General features: G+C 37.6%; 2 protein-coding genes across 3 annotated transcripts; one reads left to right on the top strand and one right to left on the bottom strand.

The window, feature by feature from the left end:
- Positions 1-420: 420 nt before the first annotated feature.
- On the top strand, positions 421-2,424 carry LOC117637421 (protein WHAT'S THIS FACTOR 9, mitochondrial). Its single transcript, XM_034372304.1, has one exon. It carries the CDS (start codon positions 473-475, stop codon positions 2,321-2,323), a length of 1,851 nt encoding a protein of 616 aa, XP_034228195.1. The 5' UTR covers positions 421-472; the 3' UTR covers positions 2,324-2,424.
- A 5,215-nt stretch (positions 2,425-7,639) lies between these two features.
- Positions 7,640-11,464, bottom strand: LOC117637942 (protein DETOXIFICATION 54). Of its 2 annotated transcripts, XM_034372995.1 has the most exons (4): positions 11,390-11,464; positions 11,029-11,166; positions 10,025-10,900; positions 7,640-8,557 (listed from the first exon to the last, which is right to left on the bottom strand). In XM_034372995.1, exons 2-4 carry the CDS (start codon positions 11,080-11,082, stop codon positions 7,970-7,972), a joined length of 1,518 nt encoding a protein of 505 aa, XP_034228886.1. In that variant the 5' UTR covers positions 11,083-11,166; positions 11,390-11,464; the 3' UTR covers positions 7,640-7,969. The 2 variants fall into 2 exon arrangements, with proteins under 2 accessions (XP_034228886.1, XP_034228887.1); XM_034372996.1 differs by lacking the exon at positions 11,390-11,464 and having other exon boundaries at positions 11,029-11,231.
- Positions 11,465-13,769: the final 2,305 nt, after the last annotated feature.

Here is a 13,769-nt window from a genome sequence, read left to right as displayed (position 1 = left end):
ATCTTAATTTTTTAATTTACTTTTTGAGTAGGATGCTTCTTTGGCATAACATCGTTTATCTATCTATATATATAAAGCAAAATGAAGAGAATTGTGAAACATTCAAAATACCAGAAAATGCCCTTGGTTAATTCAAATATTAAGAATTGAAATTATTAATTAAATGAGGATAATATGATATTTTTTTTATATTTAAAAAAATTAAAATTAAAAACAAAATCAGATAATAAGTTATACTTTTGTAAAACATAACTACCCATGCTATCTTTTCTTAATTTTTAAAAATTAAATTTATAAATAAATAAATAAATAAATAAATAAAAAACCAATTGGCACATGTGTGAGCATGTGCCAAGAGGCTAGTTTATATTAAAAGGAGAAAAAAGAAATTTAAAAAGGTGCACTGGAAAGTAAACAATGCAAAACCCTCCTTAAACCCTCGCCCTCCTTGTTCACAAAGAGCGACGAATCGATGTCTCCCATTTACTTCACCTTTCGCTCTCTCCCAAAACCACACTCTCAGTCCTCCCACCACAGCCATAGCCGCCACAGAACCTTCTTCGTAGACGCCACTACCAAATGGGTCCGAGATCGAGGCCTCGACCACGCCGTCGAGAGGGAGAAGAACCTCAGGCCAATGGTCAACATCAAGAATTTCATCAAATCAGAGCCGTCCAAGTCCCTCCCCATTTCCATCATCGCCCAAAACAGAGAATCCCTTATGATACCCACGCGCCCCATCGATTTCATCCGCAAATACCCTTCGATTTTCGAGGAGTTCCTTCCCGGCGGCGGCGCAATCCAGCCTCATGTCCGGCTCACTGGCCAAGTGCTCGATCTCGATGCCGAGGAGGAGCTGATGTATCAGAGTGAGAGCTACAGGCAGGATGTCGCTGACCGGCTTTTGAAGCTCTTGATGCTGGTAAGAACCAATAAATTGCCGCTAAATGTCATCGAGAGCTTGAAATGGGATCTGGGTCTTCCTCATGATTATCAGAAAAGTTTAGTCCACGAGTATCCGGACTATTTTAATATTGTTGTTGGCAAAAATTCGGCATCTGGGTGGAAGGATTTGCGGGATTTGGAGTTGGTATGTTGGAGAAATGAAATGGCAACTTCGGTTTTCGAGAAGAACGCTGCAGCTAAGGAGAAGAAGGCTTCAGCTAAGAAGAAGAGGGCATTGAGTGGGGATTCGCCTTTTAAGGAGGAAGAGCAATGTGTTTTTCCTATGCAGTTCTCCAGAGGTTTTGAGATGGATAAGAAGTTGAAGAAGTGGATTGATGAGTGGCAGAAGTTGCCTTATGTGTCTCCATATGAAAATGCAGCTCATCTTTCGTCTAAGAGTGACGAATCAGATAAGTGGGTGGTAGCAATTCTGCACGAGCTTCTGCATATTTTGGTTCCCAAGAAGACAGACAGGGAGAATTTGCTGTGTCTTGGAGAATATTTGGGTCTTCGGTCGAGGTTTAAGCAAGCATTGCTTCACCACCCAGGTATATTTTATTTGTCAAACAAGATAGGAACTTATACTGTTGTTTTGAGAGAGGGATATAAGAGGGGTACGATTATTGAGAATCATCAATTAGTGAATATGAGAAGCCAGTATATTCACCTCATGAACACAGTAAAGGAAGATAGTAAAATGGTTAGCGTGCCCGGCGGAAGTACTCAAGAAAAGAAGGCAGTAGTTGATGTTCCTAAAGGAAAAGGTGAAGAAAAGGAGGATGATGAAAGTGAGGAAGAGCAGGAAGGCGAGTTGCGTGATTCATCTGATACTGAATTTTTGTATGATGATGACAGTGATGAAGAGGATGAAGATCTGAGTGAGACAAGCATTGAAAAACGTGGTATTAATAACAGAGGAAGGAGAGGTAGGAAATCTCATTTTGATGGGAAAACACCTTCCAGAAATGCTGAAAGAGGAACATCAGGTGGAAGAAAAGCTAGAAAATCTGATTTTAATGGGAAAACACCTTCCAGAAATGTTGAAAGAGGAACATCAGGTGGAAGAAAAGCTAGAAACTCTGATTTTAATGGGAAAACACCTTCCAGAAATGTTGAAGGAGGAAGGTCAGGTGGAAGAAGAGATAGGAATTCTGATATCGATGTGAAAGCACCTTTTAGAAATGCTCAAAGGGGAAGGGCAGGTGGAGAACACCCTGGTAAGAGCAGGGATGCGGTCTCTTCAGACACTTCTAGAAGAACAAGAACTGATGTTAGGCATAATATCCGTCAGATTTCAAGAGAGGGATCGAATTTCTCTCAAAGCAAGGGGAGGTCATTACCAGGCGAGAAGACTAGTGTTGAGAAAAGATTCAGCTAATTTTTTTGCAACATTTCGATAGGTTTGTCTCAAGTTCTAGATCTTCCCTTGTTATGAGCTCGGAAATTTTATATTTGCCTGCTTAGTAATTTTGTGATTGATTTTGGCCTTGCATTTGGATGCATACATGCATACGTGCTCACTCATACAATCAAAGAAAAACATGAATAAATAAAAGGGAGTATTGCTAGGTGGATAAAATTGAAAGAAATGACAGATGGATGGGTTAAGAGAGTACGAGCACAGATGGGAAAGCATTTTTGTACCAAACAAATGCAAGTGAAAATGTGATTTGGAAATTGTTGCCTGTTTGATAATGTATGAGATCAACAACCTTGTTTTCGAAGGAAGCATACGAAGACAATGAATCGGTAGTAAATATTATGAATCTGTATAGGTTACAGGTATGCATGGAGTCATTATCTAGGGGGCAATGTGAGTCAATTTTTTAGGGGGCAATATAGGACAGACCTCAAAGTTGATGGGGCATATGTGTAACCAATTCGCATAAACGTAAATCATTCTAAACTATGACTTGTTTCTTATTGAAGTGAAATGCAGTTTCATAAGTACTTCATTCACTTTTTGTTCTTTTTTCTTCTTGGTTGGTGCACTGAAAAGTTGGCCCTTGGATCTTTTCTTGTTGGTTGGCAGTGGATCAAAACGACATCTTCTCCCTCTTATTAATCGAAGTTGATAGTTTTTTGTTCTAATTTTGGGCCTTGGACGCACCTTGGGCCTTTGATTATTAATTTTGTCTAGTCTAGTTGCTTTGTTGTTGAGAGAGCCTGAAGTTGTGGAAGCACTCAGGATTAACCGTAATAGGGTCATTGCTTAGTTAAGGGAGAATTGAAAAGGACCTCTAATTCACAATCCAAGAGGAAGAGTTCCAATTGTCAACTACCTTGCTAATAGGGCTGGCATTTTAGACCGAAAAATTGAAAAATCGCAAATACCAACTGAGGTTTTATTGCATCTAAACCGATTTATCACGAAATTGCAAAATGCGGTTGTAGTTGCGGTTCTGCATATCCAAATAATGTTGTATACCACAAACCACAATATAATTCCATTAATTATTAAAATAAATACTTATAATTATTTTATATTAATTGAAAGACCACAATATAATTCCATTAATTATTAAAATAAATACTTATAATTATTTTATATTAATTGAAAGAGGCTAGGACTTCATCATTTAGATTGATCTTTCTCTCTTCTCTCTTATCTCCTCTCTTCTTCTTCTTCTTTTTTTTTTTTTTTTTTTTTTTTTATTTTTATCTCTTTATTATTCCTCTCTCTCTCTCTCTCTCTCACGTAGTCTTTGAATGTATTACTAATGAAGTGTAATCTCCACCAATCCCTTGAAGTTCCCCTATTGTGTGTTTTTTTTTAATCTCAACCTTGAAAAAATATCATTTGAATATTTAGTGAATTAATATAACTTAATGTTGGGGTTTTTTTGTTCCTTCAACTACAAATGGGTTGGGCTGCAGTAAGGAGCAAATGGGTGAAATTATCCCCTATGTTTGAGTTCGAGAATCAGACCCAAAGAATACTTCGAAAGTGTAGTGAAGCCTTAGGAAGCACCCTGGTTATCTTCACCAACAAAAACAACGGTTGCTTACAGATAAATTCTTGGCTTGGCTTGAGAAGCTTGTGGCATGGAAGCTAAGCAATCATGAGTTTAGCATGAAAGAGAGAGAGCTGTGATTTCTTATGAGAAACAGAGGTTCAAAGTAAGGGGGAAGAGATTTTAAGAGGATTCGTTCAGGAGAGAGAGATGGGGAGAAAGATGAGGGAGGAGAAGTGGGTGGTTTGAGCAATTTTCCGGTAGTTTGACAAAAGCTCTGTCAGACTCTAGAATGGCTTGCCATAAGAGAAAATGAGAAGAGATGGAGAAATAAAACTCGAAATTGAAGGGTTGAGAGATGAAGATTGCACTCTGGATGTGGGTTGTATGCCCTTTTTTAGTTGTTTTGTTGGGTAGAAGGTGCCTCTTTTTTATAGGCGCTGGAAGCTCATTTTTCCCAAGAAAACCTTAGTTGGTTATCTCCAATTTTGCTAAGTTTTCTCCTCCATTTCTCTTCTCTTCCTTTGATTTAACCTCTTTTGTGAAACCTTCCTCTGTCCAAACACACAAAGACAATATTTTTGGGAGCTCTAAGGCCTTCCCGCAGTTGCTTTAGTGTTAAACTCTTATTTTTAGCTACTGCCTCACCTTCTTTCCTCCCTTATTTCATGGCAAGAGCTGGTAGGAGAGATGAGTGGGTAGTGGCGCTGGTCTAAAGGGTGTTTTGCTCAAGTATCCTTTGGCTTTTTGGATGGCTTGTGTTGGGATTTGTCTTTGGCCATGTGCTGGAGATTCCTAGCAGCTTGCATGCATAGGTAACATTTGGCTTTTGTCGTTGTTTTGTCTCCAGCCATGTGCTAGAGACTTTCAGATATTTTATAAGTCATTTGGGCCATTCTAAGGTGATAGGTTAACCCATTAAGGGAATGGGCTAATTTCCTAGAGTATTGGGCTATTTTTTCCTAAAGTATTGGGCTATTTTATCTCATTTATGCTTACCCACATATTTGGGCTCAAGAAATAGGCTTGAGTTTCGGGGCTCCCAAGCAGCCCAAAACTTTCATTTCTCGGCTCATCAATGGGCCTCATGAAAATTCGTTACCATCCATACCATAATCCACTCAGCAAGCCCCAGGCATTTGCGTGGCTTGTTGCTTATTTGCTTTGTCATGACATGTGTGCAAGTGTATATGACGAACTCTTGCGTGCCCAAGTTGGGTTTGTTCCCAAGTTAGTTGTCGTATTGGACTAGAAATATATTTGGGTCCAGCTTTGGATTTTTTGGGCCTCAACACTTAATTAGTAAATAATTAAACTTTATCTAGTAGGAACATGGGTTTCAATTAGTATTGCAAACTCATCGGTTGTGTTGGTAATTTTGTTAGGTTGTTATTATTGGGTTAGCCGAGATAATCTCTAGCTTGCAATCAACTATTTAGTTGATTAATTGTGCTTTAGCAGGATTGTGGATTGTATTGATTTATTTTTAATAATAAAATTCATTCTCTTCGTATATGAGTTAAAGAATCATTGCCAATGATAAAAAGTTCTGCTTATTTCAACAATATTTTTAAGCATGAGCATACTCTTATGTCAGTCGGTTCATGATTCGTCTTTTTACCATACTGCAATATGTCGGTCAGTTCATGATTTCATTGAAAAGTTGGGGTAACAGAACCGCAACCACCCATGCTTGCTAATTAGAACATTGAATCACACACCAATTAGGTTAAGATATGGGAAAAACATTAAAGGTGATTTAGGTCAATTTATTAGGATTAATTGAAGATTTATTAATGGACATTAATAAATCAATAAACATAAGGTGCTTAGTTGGGCCTGACGTTCGGGTTTGTAGGCCTAACTTTTAGGCCTAAAAAAAGATATTTTGTAACTTTTAGCCCGCGTTTGAGAGTGCTTAGGGAAAAAAAAAAAAAGTGGCTTTTTAAAAAAAAAATTAACCAACCAAAGCATTTGTTAAAGTATTAGACAGCCACTTATTTTAAAATCTTGAATCTCTCGCACCAATTTCTTAAAGCTGCTCCACCATTGCTTCTAAAAATCGATTTTAAAAAAAGTCATTGGTTGTTTTACCCTTCGTTTGGATGAGAGAAAATAACTCAGTATTTACCCTCCGTTTGGATGAGAGAAAATTGGGGCACCAAATTCCCTAGTTTAATTTCCACCAAAATATACGCATTTCACAATTTTCGTAGTGTCATTAACAAAATTCTGTGATTTACAAAATTTAACATACATAAATCCAAACACTGAAATCTTCAATTGCCATAAATTGAAATGATGGAAATCTAAATTCTGTCATTTTAGGATTCTATGTAATTTTCAATTCTTTCATCCAAACGGAGAGTTAATGAATTTTTTTTTTCCCATAACACCCTTATTACTTTTCCAAAATGACAGCCCTTATCCTTCTTATTCATTCTATTGGGGTTTCCTCTCCAGTATGAACTCTTCTTCCTCCTTCGTCTCCCATCAATTTAGGTAACTTCTTGGGTCTTAATTAAATTGAATTTTTATGTGTTGATCATCAAATCAATAGATTCGTAAAATTTATATTAAATTGATTTAAAATAGAGTAAAAACAGTATATTCATATTTGGGTAGTGGGTATGGCTTGATGGATCTGGGCAGTCACGTTGGCGAATCTGAGTCGGGTGGATTGCGTCTTGGGTGGATGGAGGAGGAGAGAGAGAAAACGGTGGTGGTTGGCTGGAGTTTGTCGTGGGGAAGGGGCTGGGTGTGGTGAGTAGATTTGGGGTCGGGTAGGAAGGGCCTGGGCAAAGCTCTGTGAGAGAGAGAGAGAGAGAGAGAGAGAGAGAGAGAGAGAGAGAGAGCGAAATCGTAATTGAGAAGAGGAAGAAGAAGAGAGAAAGAAGAGAAGAGGAAGAAAGAAAAAAAAAATTACATGGGAAGGAAAAAGAAAAGAGAAATCAGAGAAGGGAAAGGATGGTGGTTGGTTTGATTAACAAAAAAATGTATGTAGTGAAGTTAGTTAGGTTTTTTTTTTTTTTTTTAAAGTAGAAAAAGAATGAAGAAAAACATTTTAATCACCGTGTCCTTTTTTGCCATTATACACACTAAAACTACTTCTAATAAAAATTTATCAAACACTTTGACTACTCACAACAATTTTTCACATACAGTTTACCAAACACCTAGTTACTTTTTTTCACAGTTGATTATTATCGCAGCACAACAAAAGCAATTTTTTTTTCTTTTAAAGCACAGCAACGCCAAACTAACCCTTAGACTCGATACAAAACTATTTTGGCTTAAAAATTACAAAATATTCTTCTTCAGGCCTAAAAGTTAGTCATATGTTGTAAAGAAAGTAGCGGAGCTAATATAAAGAAAAGAAGGAAATAATATTCAAAAAGCTTAATGATAATGTTGGAGCTTAATGATGATGTTAGAAGCCTTCCAATTTGCCTATAAATAGGTTTCCCATTGCTTAGCAAAACACACCAACAGAGAAGAGAGGAAAGAAATTAAGATAAGAAAGGAGTGAGAGGAAGAAAAAAAAAAGAGTGAAATCTGAGTATTAGTGAATTCTATCTTAGAGAATTCTGTTAGTGTAAACACTAAAAGAGTAAATATAATTATATTCCCAATATTCAGTGATACTTTTCATTATCTAATTATTTTATTTTTGTAACATTATAATCATTTTTAATTCTGAATACATACCTGGCCATTTTGAATATTTTCTCTTTGGTCTGAATATTAAATATAGGCATGCCTGGCCCCAAACCCTAATATTAAATATCCTTCTTTGAAGTACCATGCCATACACTTGCCTGGACCCTGGAGAGTGACACTGTCCCTAGCGACAAAAACAGGAGACCCATGGCAATGCCCATGAAAACAAATTAAGAGGCAGCTCACACAAAGCCAAAACACAAAAATCTACGCATGAGTCAGCTCAGCAGCCCCTTCATCCTAAAAAAAAGTAATTAAAGCAACTACACAACAAAAGCAGAGCCCCCATAAAGCCGGTCACATCAAAAGAGTCAAAACACATCAAAATCAAAACCCATCCCCACATAAGCCTAAAAAATCTCATCATCTATATTATTATTGTTATTGTCATCTCCATGCATCAATAACCTGTTTTCTTCATCATTTTGATGGCCTTTTTCTTTCACCCCATTGCAAACCCCCATTTCCAAGCCTGTGAGCATCTTGGCCTTCAAAGCCTCAGCCTCCCAATCAGTCTTGACCAGCACAACATAGAGAATAGACACAGCACAAGCCACTTGAGCAGATAAAAGGCCAAACCAAAGCCCACCAAACCCTACCTTGAGCCAGAATGCTAGCCCGACCGCAACAGGAGTGCCCACAAAATAGAAAGAGACCAAATTGATACGGGCACCCACAGCCGGGCGCGCTGTGGCACGTAAGATGCCACAGCCAGTAGTTTGAGGGCAGTTGCCTAACTCACAAAGCCCCATAATTGGCATAACTGATGCAACCAAGATTTTGACCAGCTCGTCCTTGGTGAACAGGCCAGCCCACCTCTCTCTAAGAATCACCGTCCATGTCACATTGACGATGCCAATCACAAATGCACATCCCAATGCTACCATGGCTGCTAGCTTGGCCCTGTATGGCTTGCCTGAACCAAGCTCATTCCCAACCTGCAAAATATATGTGAACATTGAAACAAACACTGTATTAGTAAAGCAAATACATAACAAGAGGAATTTTGCTAGCTAGTTTGTCAATGTGCACTCGACTCTCGACTATTGATGCAAGCGTAAATTTTACTGCACTAGTAGCTAAGAGTTGTGCACTCGTCAACGTGCGTGCGACTTTCAACTATTGATGCAAGTGTAAGTTTCACTACATCAATAGCTGAGAGTCATCCACACGCGCATGCGCACGTGCGCTACTGCTCGAAGCACTCTCTGACAAGAATGTCATTGTCTCCTCAACGAAATTGTGATCATTAATTACCACTAAAATCTGCATTTTTATATTTGATGGGTCCCAGAATCCCAGATATTGTACTGGGCCTATGAATAGTAAACATCTGTCTGAGAAATGGGCTGTTTGCTGGTTCACTTTCTTTTGTTGGTTGAATGGATTCGTCATAGAAGTGGTGGGAGCTTTATGTTAAAGGAGCAATTGAGAGTAAATTTAACAGGCACTTGCGTGTCCTATACTAATTTGTCCTGTCACATTACAAGTATGACCTATCTCGTTGCATATAAGTGATGCAATCCCGCAAACAGATTGAAAGCATCTCCCCCATAAAACTTTTATTAATTTCCACTTCGAGATTTGGAATATATGCATTATTTTCTACTTTCTTATTTACTTTGTTTTATTTATTTGTTGGTTTAGATGTAGACTTGCTAATTAAAAAAAATTGCAACTCGAAAACTAAAGAATTTATTCTACTTTTGTCTTGGCAATGTTGCTATACAAATACACTCATTCAATGGTGTTTATAGGGGACCATTCAGCATGTTGACCCATCCAAAAAGACTATAATAGGACAATATTTTCATCACAAACGAGTTGCCACTAACTTCAGACACAGTCTATACCTAATCAATCATGTATAAAATAGCAGCTATAGCACTAGAATCCTGATTCAAACTTGTGTTTTATGAGATTCAGCTTGCGATATATTTTAACATTTTAAAGAAATTTTTTTAATTAAATTAAGAGTTAATTGCTAATAGCATAAGTCTAACGATAAATAATTAATTCCAAACAAGAAGATTTATGTTTTCCTTTTTAGACTCCTTATGATACAAAGAGTCCGAAAAGGCCATTAACATATGATTGTGTAAGAGGCGAAACAAATGAGCCCTATAAATAATTATAGGCTAAATTATAACAATGATCTCATACCTCGAGTTATATTTTCGTTTTTGAACAACAAAAATAGTTGTTATTGTCCTCAATTAAGTTATGCGTTGCACTAATGACCTTTCCTTCAATTCTGTCAATTTTTTTAGTAATTTGAAGACGAACACAACTAGTTTTGGAGTTTAAGCACGAAAGTGCAGTTCGTAGTTGAAGGATGATTGCTCCAAATTAGCCATAGGAATAATAAAAGAGAGAGAGAATAATTATTAGGGAAGGGAACTTACCCTGGCAGAAACACAGCCAGCAAGGGCCATGGGGACAGTGTACATCATGCTAGTGGTCTGAATAAGAATCCCAGTGGCGGCCACAGCGACAGTAGGATTTGGCAAATAACCAGCCATCACAATCATAATCTCATACCACCACCACTCCAAACATATGCCCAAGCAGCTTGGCACTGCCAACTTCAACAGTTGTCCAATCCCACCACACAAATCTCCAATCCCAGCCTTCCATCTCATCTCCCCCTGCCTCCATCCCCACCACACGTACGCTGCCATCAGCACCACCATGTTCAGGTTCGTCAGCACCGACGCCATGGCCACTCCTGGCACTCCAAGCCCCATCACCTCCACCAAAACCCAGTTCAAAGGCACGTGGAAGGCCACAGCTATCATTGAACAGTACATCATTGGCTTGGTCACTTTCTGCGACCTCAAAAAAACCCTCAAAGGCTGCAAAACTGTGTTTGTTAACAAGTCTGGGATTGAATACAAACAGTAAGTGGCAGCCATTGATGTGATTGCTTTGTCTTGTCCCATGAACACCATGATTGTTTCAAGATTGAGCCATAAGAGGCTGATGGGTATTATTGCCAAGAGAAGGATCAGGACCATTCTTTGGAGGGACAGAGTGAGAAGCTCCCAATTTTTGTTCCCATAGGCTTGGCTACAAACAGGTTCTAGGCCTGAGGCAAGACCCACCAACACAGAGTAGCCAGTGATGTTGGTGAAGCCTATGGAGAGGGCACCTCCTGCTAGCTCTAGGCTTCCAAGCCTGCCTAGAAATAGGACTGAAACCACAGCTCGGACAAAAACCAAACAGTTCATGGCTGTAATGGGAAAGGCCATGCCCCATAGTTCTCTTAGTTCTTCCAATACCTGTAAAGTTCAAATTAATGTTTTTTTCAAGCAAAAGAGAGCACTAGAGGCAGCAAACACAGAGACATGATATGGATAAACAGATGTGAAAAATGAAACTTCAGGATATGGGTTGATTAAATTAGTACCTGAAAAGCAGAAGGGAATTTGTGGGAACAAATATCAGGGTCTTTATCTGCCATTTTTTGTTTTCTTTGATGCCCAATAAAATGGTCTGAAGGAGATATTGGTGACTCCTCCTACCTAATATATATATGGCAAGTGATCTTCAAAAAGAAAAAAGTTGAATCAACCAGTTGGAACATGGCATGAAACTCACCCAACCCAACAAAAAAGAAATGGAACCCAATAAAAATGAGGCCTTTCTTTAGCTTAGAGTGATCAAAAGCAAGACCCCCAAAATTTGAAGTGGTACCCTTTACTTGGTGAATCAATCACAGCAAGAATCAGATAAGAAACCAAAAGATTGTGGAGAAAAAGAGAACTCACTTTTTGTTAGCTTCTTCTATCTCTTTCCAGCCCAAAGAGCAAGGCAAGGACTGAGGAGCAGAAAAGGTAAGGGCTTAAAATGCAGGGGCAACAATCAAATAATGAGAGAAGCAGAAAAGGCAAGAGGACAGTTATTAGAAAGAAAGCATAGTACAAAGTTGGGGTTGCTTTTTTTTCTTCTTTTTTTGCTTGATATGAAATTTCAGTGAGTAAGGAAAAGCAAAACACAGCTCAGGGCTATTGGCGGCTATGTACAGATATATATAGGCCTGGGTGGGTTTTAAGGCAGAGGAGGAGAGAGAAACATAACGCTTTCTTTGCGAGGGAGAAAAAGCGATACGAAAACAGAGTGATGAGAGTGAGAGGCGGAGCCAGAGAGGCATTTTCGTAATAATTATTTTCTTTCCAGAAAAGAACCCCTCGTTAATGGCAGAGAATTGAAGAGGAGAGAGACAGATACAGAGAGGGAAAACGTTCGTGGAGAGATAAATGTTTGGGTCAACCCTCTTCTAATATTTTTTGTTTTTTTTTTTTGTGTTTTTGGCTCTTATTTACTTACTTTGATAAAAATGATGTACAGGTTTGTGGTTGAGTTGATTAAGAGTATTTATTCATGTATCCAACATCTTAGGTTCGATTCTCCCTTCTCCTAATATCGCTTGTATCCAAAGAACAAAATCAATGCAAGTATGTTACCGGCTGTCTATTCATAAAAAGAATACAATATTGAATATTCAACTACGCCATTCTTCAGCCAAAACCAAAATAATACTTTCAACATTATATACTATTTTCAATTTTATACAAACTCAAGTAATAGACGAGATACTTGTTTTCAATCACCATTCCATGCAACATGGACCACTAATAACCGTGACTTCAATTGAAATCTTTCCATATCGGAATGAAGTTCTCATTCTGCTTTTATCATGCATTTTAGAAGAGGGAAATAAGCTTGAAATTTGAATAAAAGTTTGAATCTCTAAATTGATATACACCAATTTTCCTTGTTTGGATTCTTCACAAAAATAAAAATTAGGGGAATTTTTATTTTACTAATACAAAGTTTTCCGAGTTGCAGCCTTAGATACATGAAGTTTTTTTCGTCTCAGTCACATATATAACGTTTAATTCCGTACCGATTTAATGCATCTATTAGTTAATTTGTTAGGACCTCCGTTAAAAGCTTATGTGGACCCACCAGCTTCTCATGACGTGTCCCAAGTGAGCCTCGGACTAAATGAAATCCCACCCAAAAAAGGGAGGACTACACAAAGGGCCAATTCCTAAAAAATTAGGACCATATGTGGCCCTTTGCCCAACCCGAACTAAATAATTGGATGGGGCCCCATTCCCTTTTTTTTTTTTTTTTCCCTGTATCAAATAGGTCATTTGTAGCCATTTATTAAAAAACCATTGCAAATCAAGGGTCTTAAGTAACCAAGCGGTTAGCTGACGTCATCTAGATTTTTTTTTAAAATAAAAAAATCAGAATAAATGATTTTTTTTAAAAAAAATCTAATTTTTTTAAATTATAAATACCTACTTCATTCTTACACTATTTCTCACAACATCTTCATTATTTTACATATTCCTTCCTCAATTTCATCCTTTTACATTATTTCTCACATTCTCTTCATTCTTTTACAAACTATCTTCATCTTTTTCCATTAAAAAAAATCATTTTCTCCCATTGTTAGAAAAAATAGCCGGTACTTCAAAGAAAAGAGGAAATTGGACTCAAAGGGAAGGTGAAACTCTTTGCAAGGCTTACTTAAAAGTCTCCGAAGATAGTCTCAAGGGTACAAGCCAAACTTCTGGCAACGTTTGGATGCGTGTTTCTTAAAAATACTACAAGCTTTACGAAGGCATCACTCCGATGCCGAGAAACCATGAAAGTTGTAGTGATTCGGTGGAAGAAGCACATATTTCCGAGCATGAACAAATGGCATCAAGCCTTGAAAAGGGCCAAGAGGAGACATCTAAGTGGAGCCAATGTCTTCGATGAAGTAAGTGTTTTTACTAGTTTCTTTAAGTATTATTTTTAACTACATACTTGAAATTTGTTGTTGTTTTTAAATGAATTTTTAAGTTACTTTTTTTTTAATTAACAGTAGTTTAATTAAATTAAATAATTAATTTACATAATATACTAAAAATTATTAAAATATTAAATTTAGTCATTTGCTACTGGAGACAGTTAAAATGTATCCTGACACTATTTCTTATAAAATTATTTTTAGAGGGCTAAATGTAGCTCGGGACTAAATATAGCCCTCCCCACCTAAATACAGCCTTAGGCCATCTCCAAGTGAGGGCTATATTATAGCCCGAAATTTCCAAGACTCATCTCCAAGAGTAGGCTACAGAAAGGGCTACC

Source organism: Prunus dulcis, chromosome 8, assembly GCF_902201215.1.
Source record: "Prunus dulcis chromosome 8, ALMONDv2, whole genome shotgun sequence".
Classification (NCBI taxonomy): domain Eukaryota; kingdom Viridiplantae; phylum Streptophyta; class Magnoliopsida; order Rosales; family Rosaceae; genus Prunus; species Prunus dulcis.
The sequence above is the reverse complement of the archived record's forward strand: the minus strand, read 5'-3'. Positions and strand labels throughout refer to the sequence as shown.

Bases quoted from the DNA above. Each gene is read 5' to 3' on its own strand.
- LOC117637421 (XM_034372304.1), top strand. From the start codon at position 473: ATGTCTCCCATTTACTTCACCTTTCGCTCTCTCCCAAAACCACACTCT.
- LOC117637942 (XM_034372995.1), bottom strand. From the start codon at position 11,082: ATGGCAGATAAAGACCCTGATATTTGTTCCCACAAATTCCCTTCTGCT. The intron at 10,901-11,028 runs GTACTAATTTAA...TGAACTTTACAG, and splicing joins AATTCCCTTCTGCTTTTCAG to GTATTGGAAGAACTAAGAGA. The intron at 8,558-10,024 runs GTAAGTTCCCTT...TATATTTTGCAG, and splicing joins CTGGCTGTGTTTCTGCCAGG to GTTGGGAATGAGCTTGGTTC.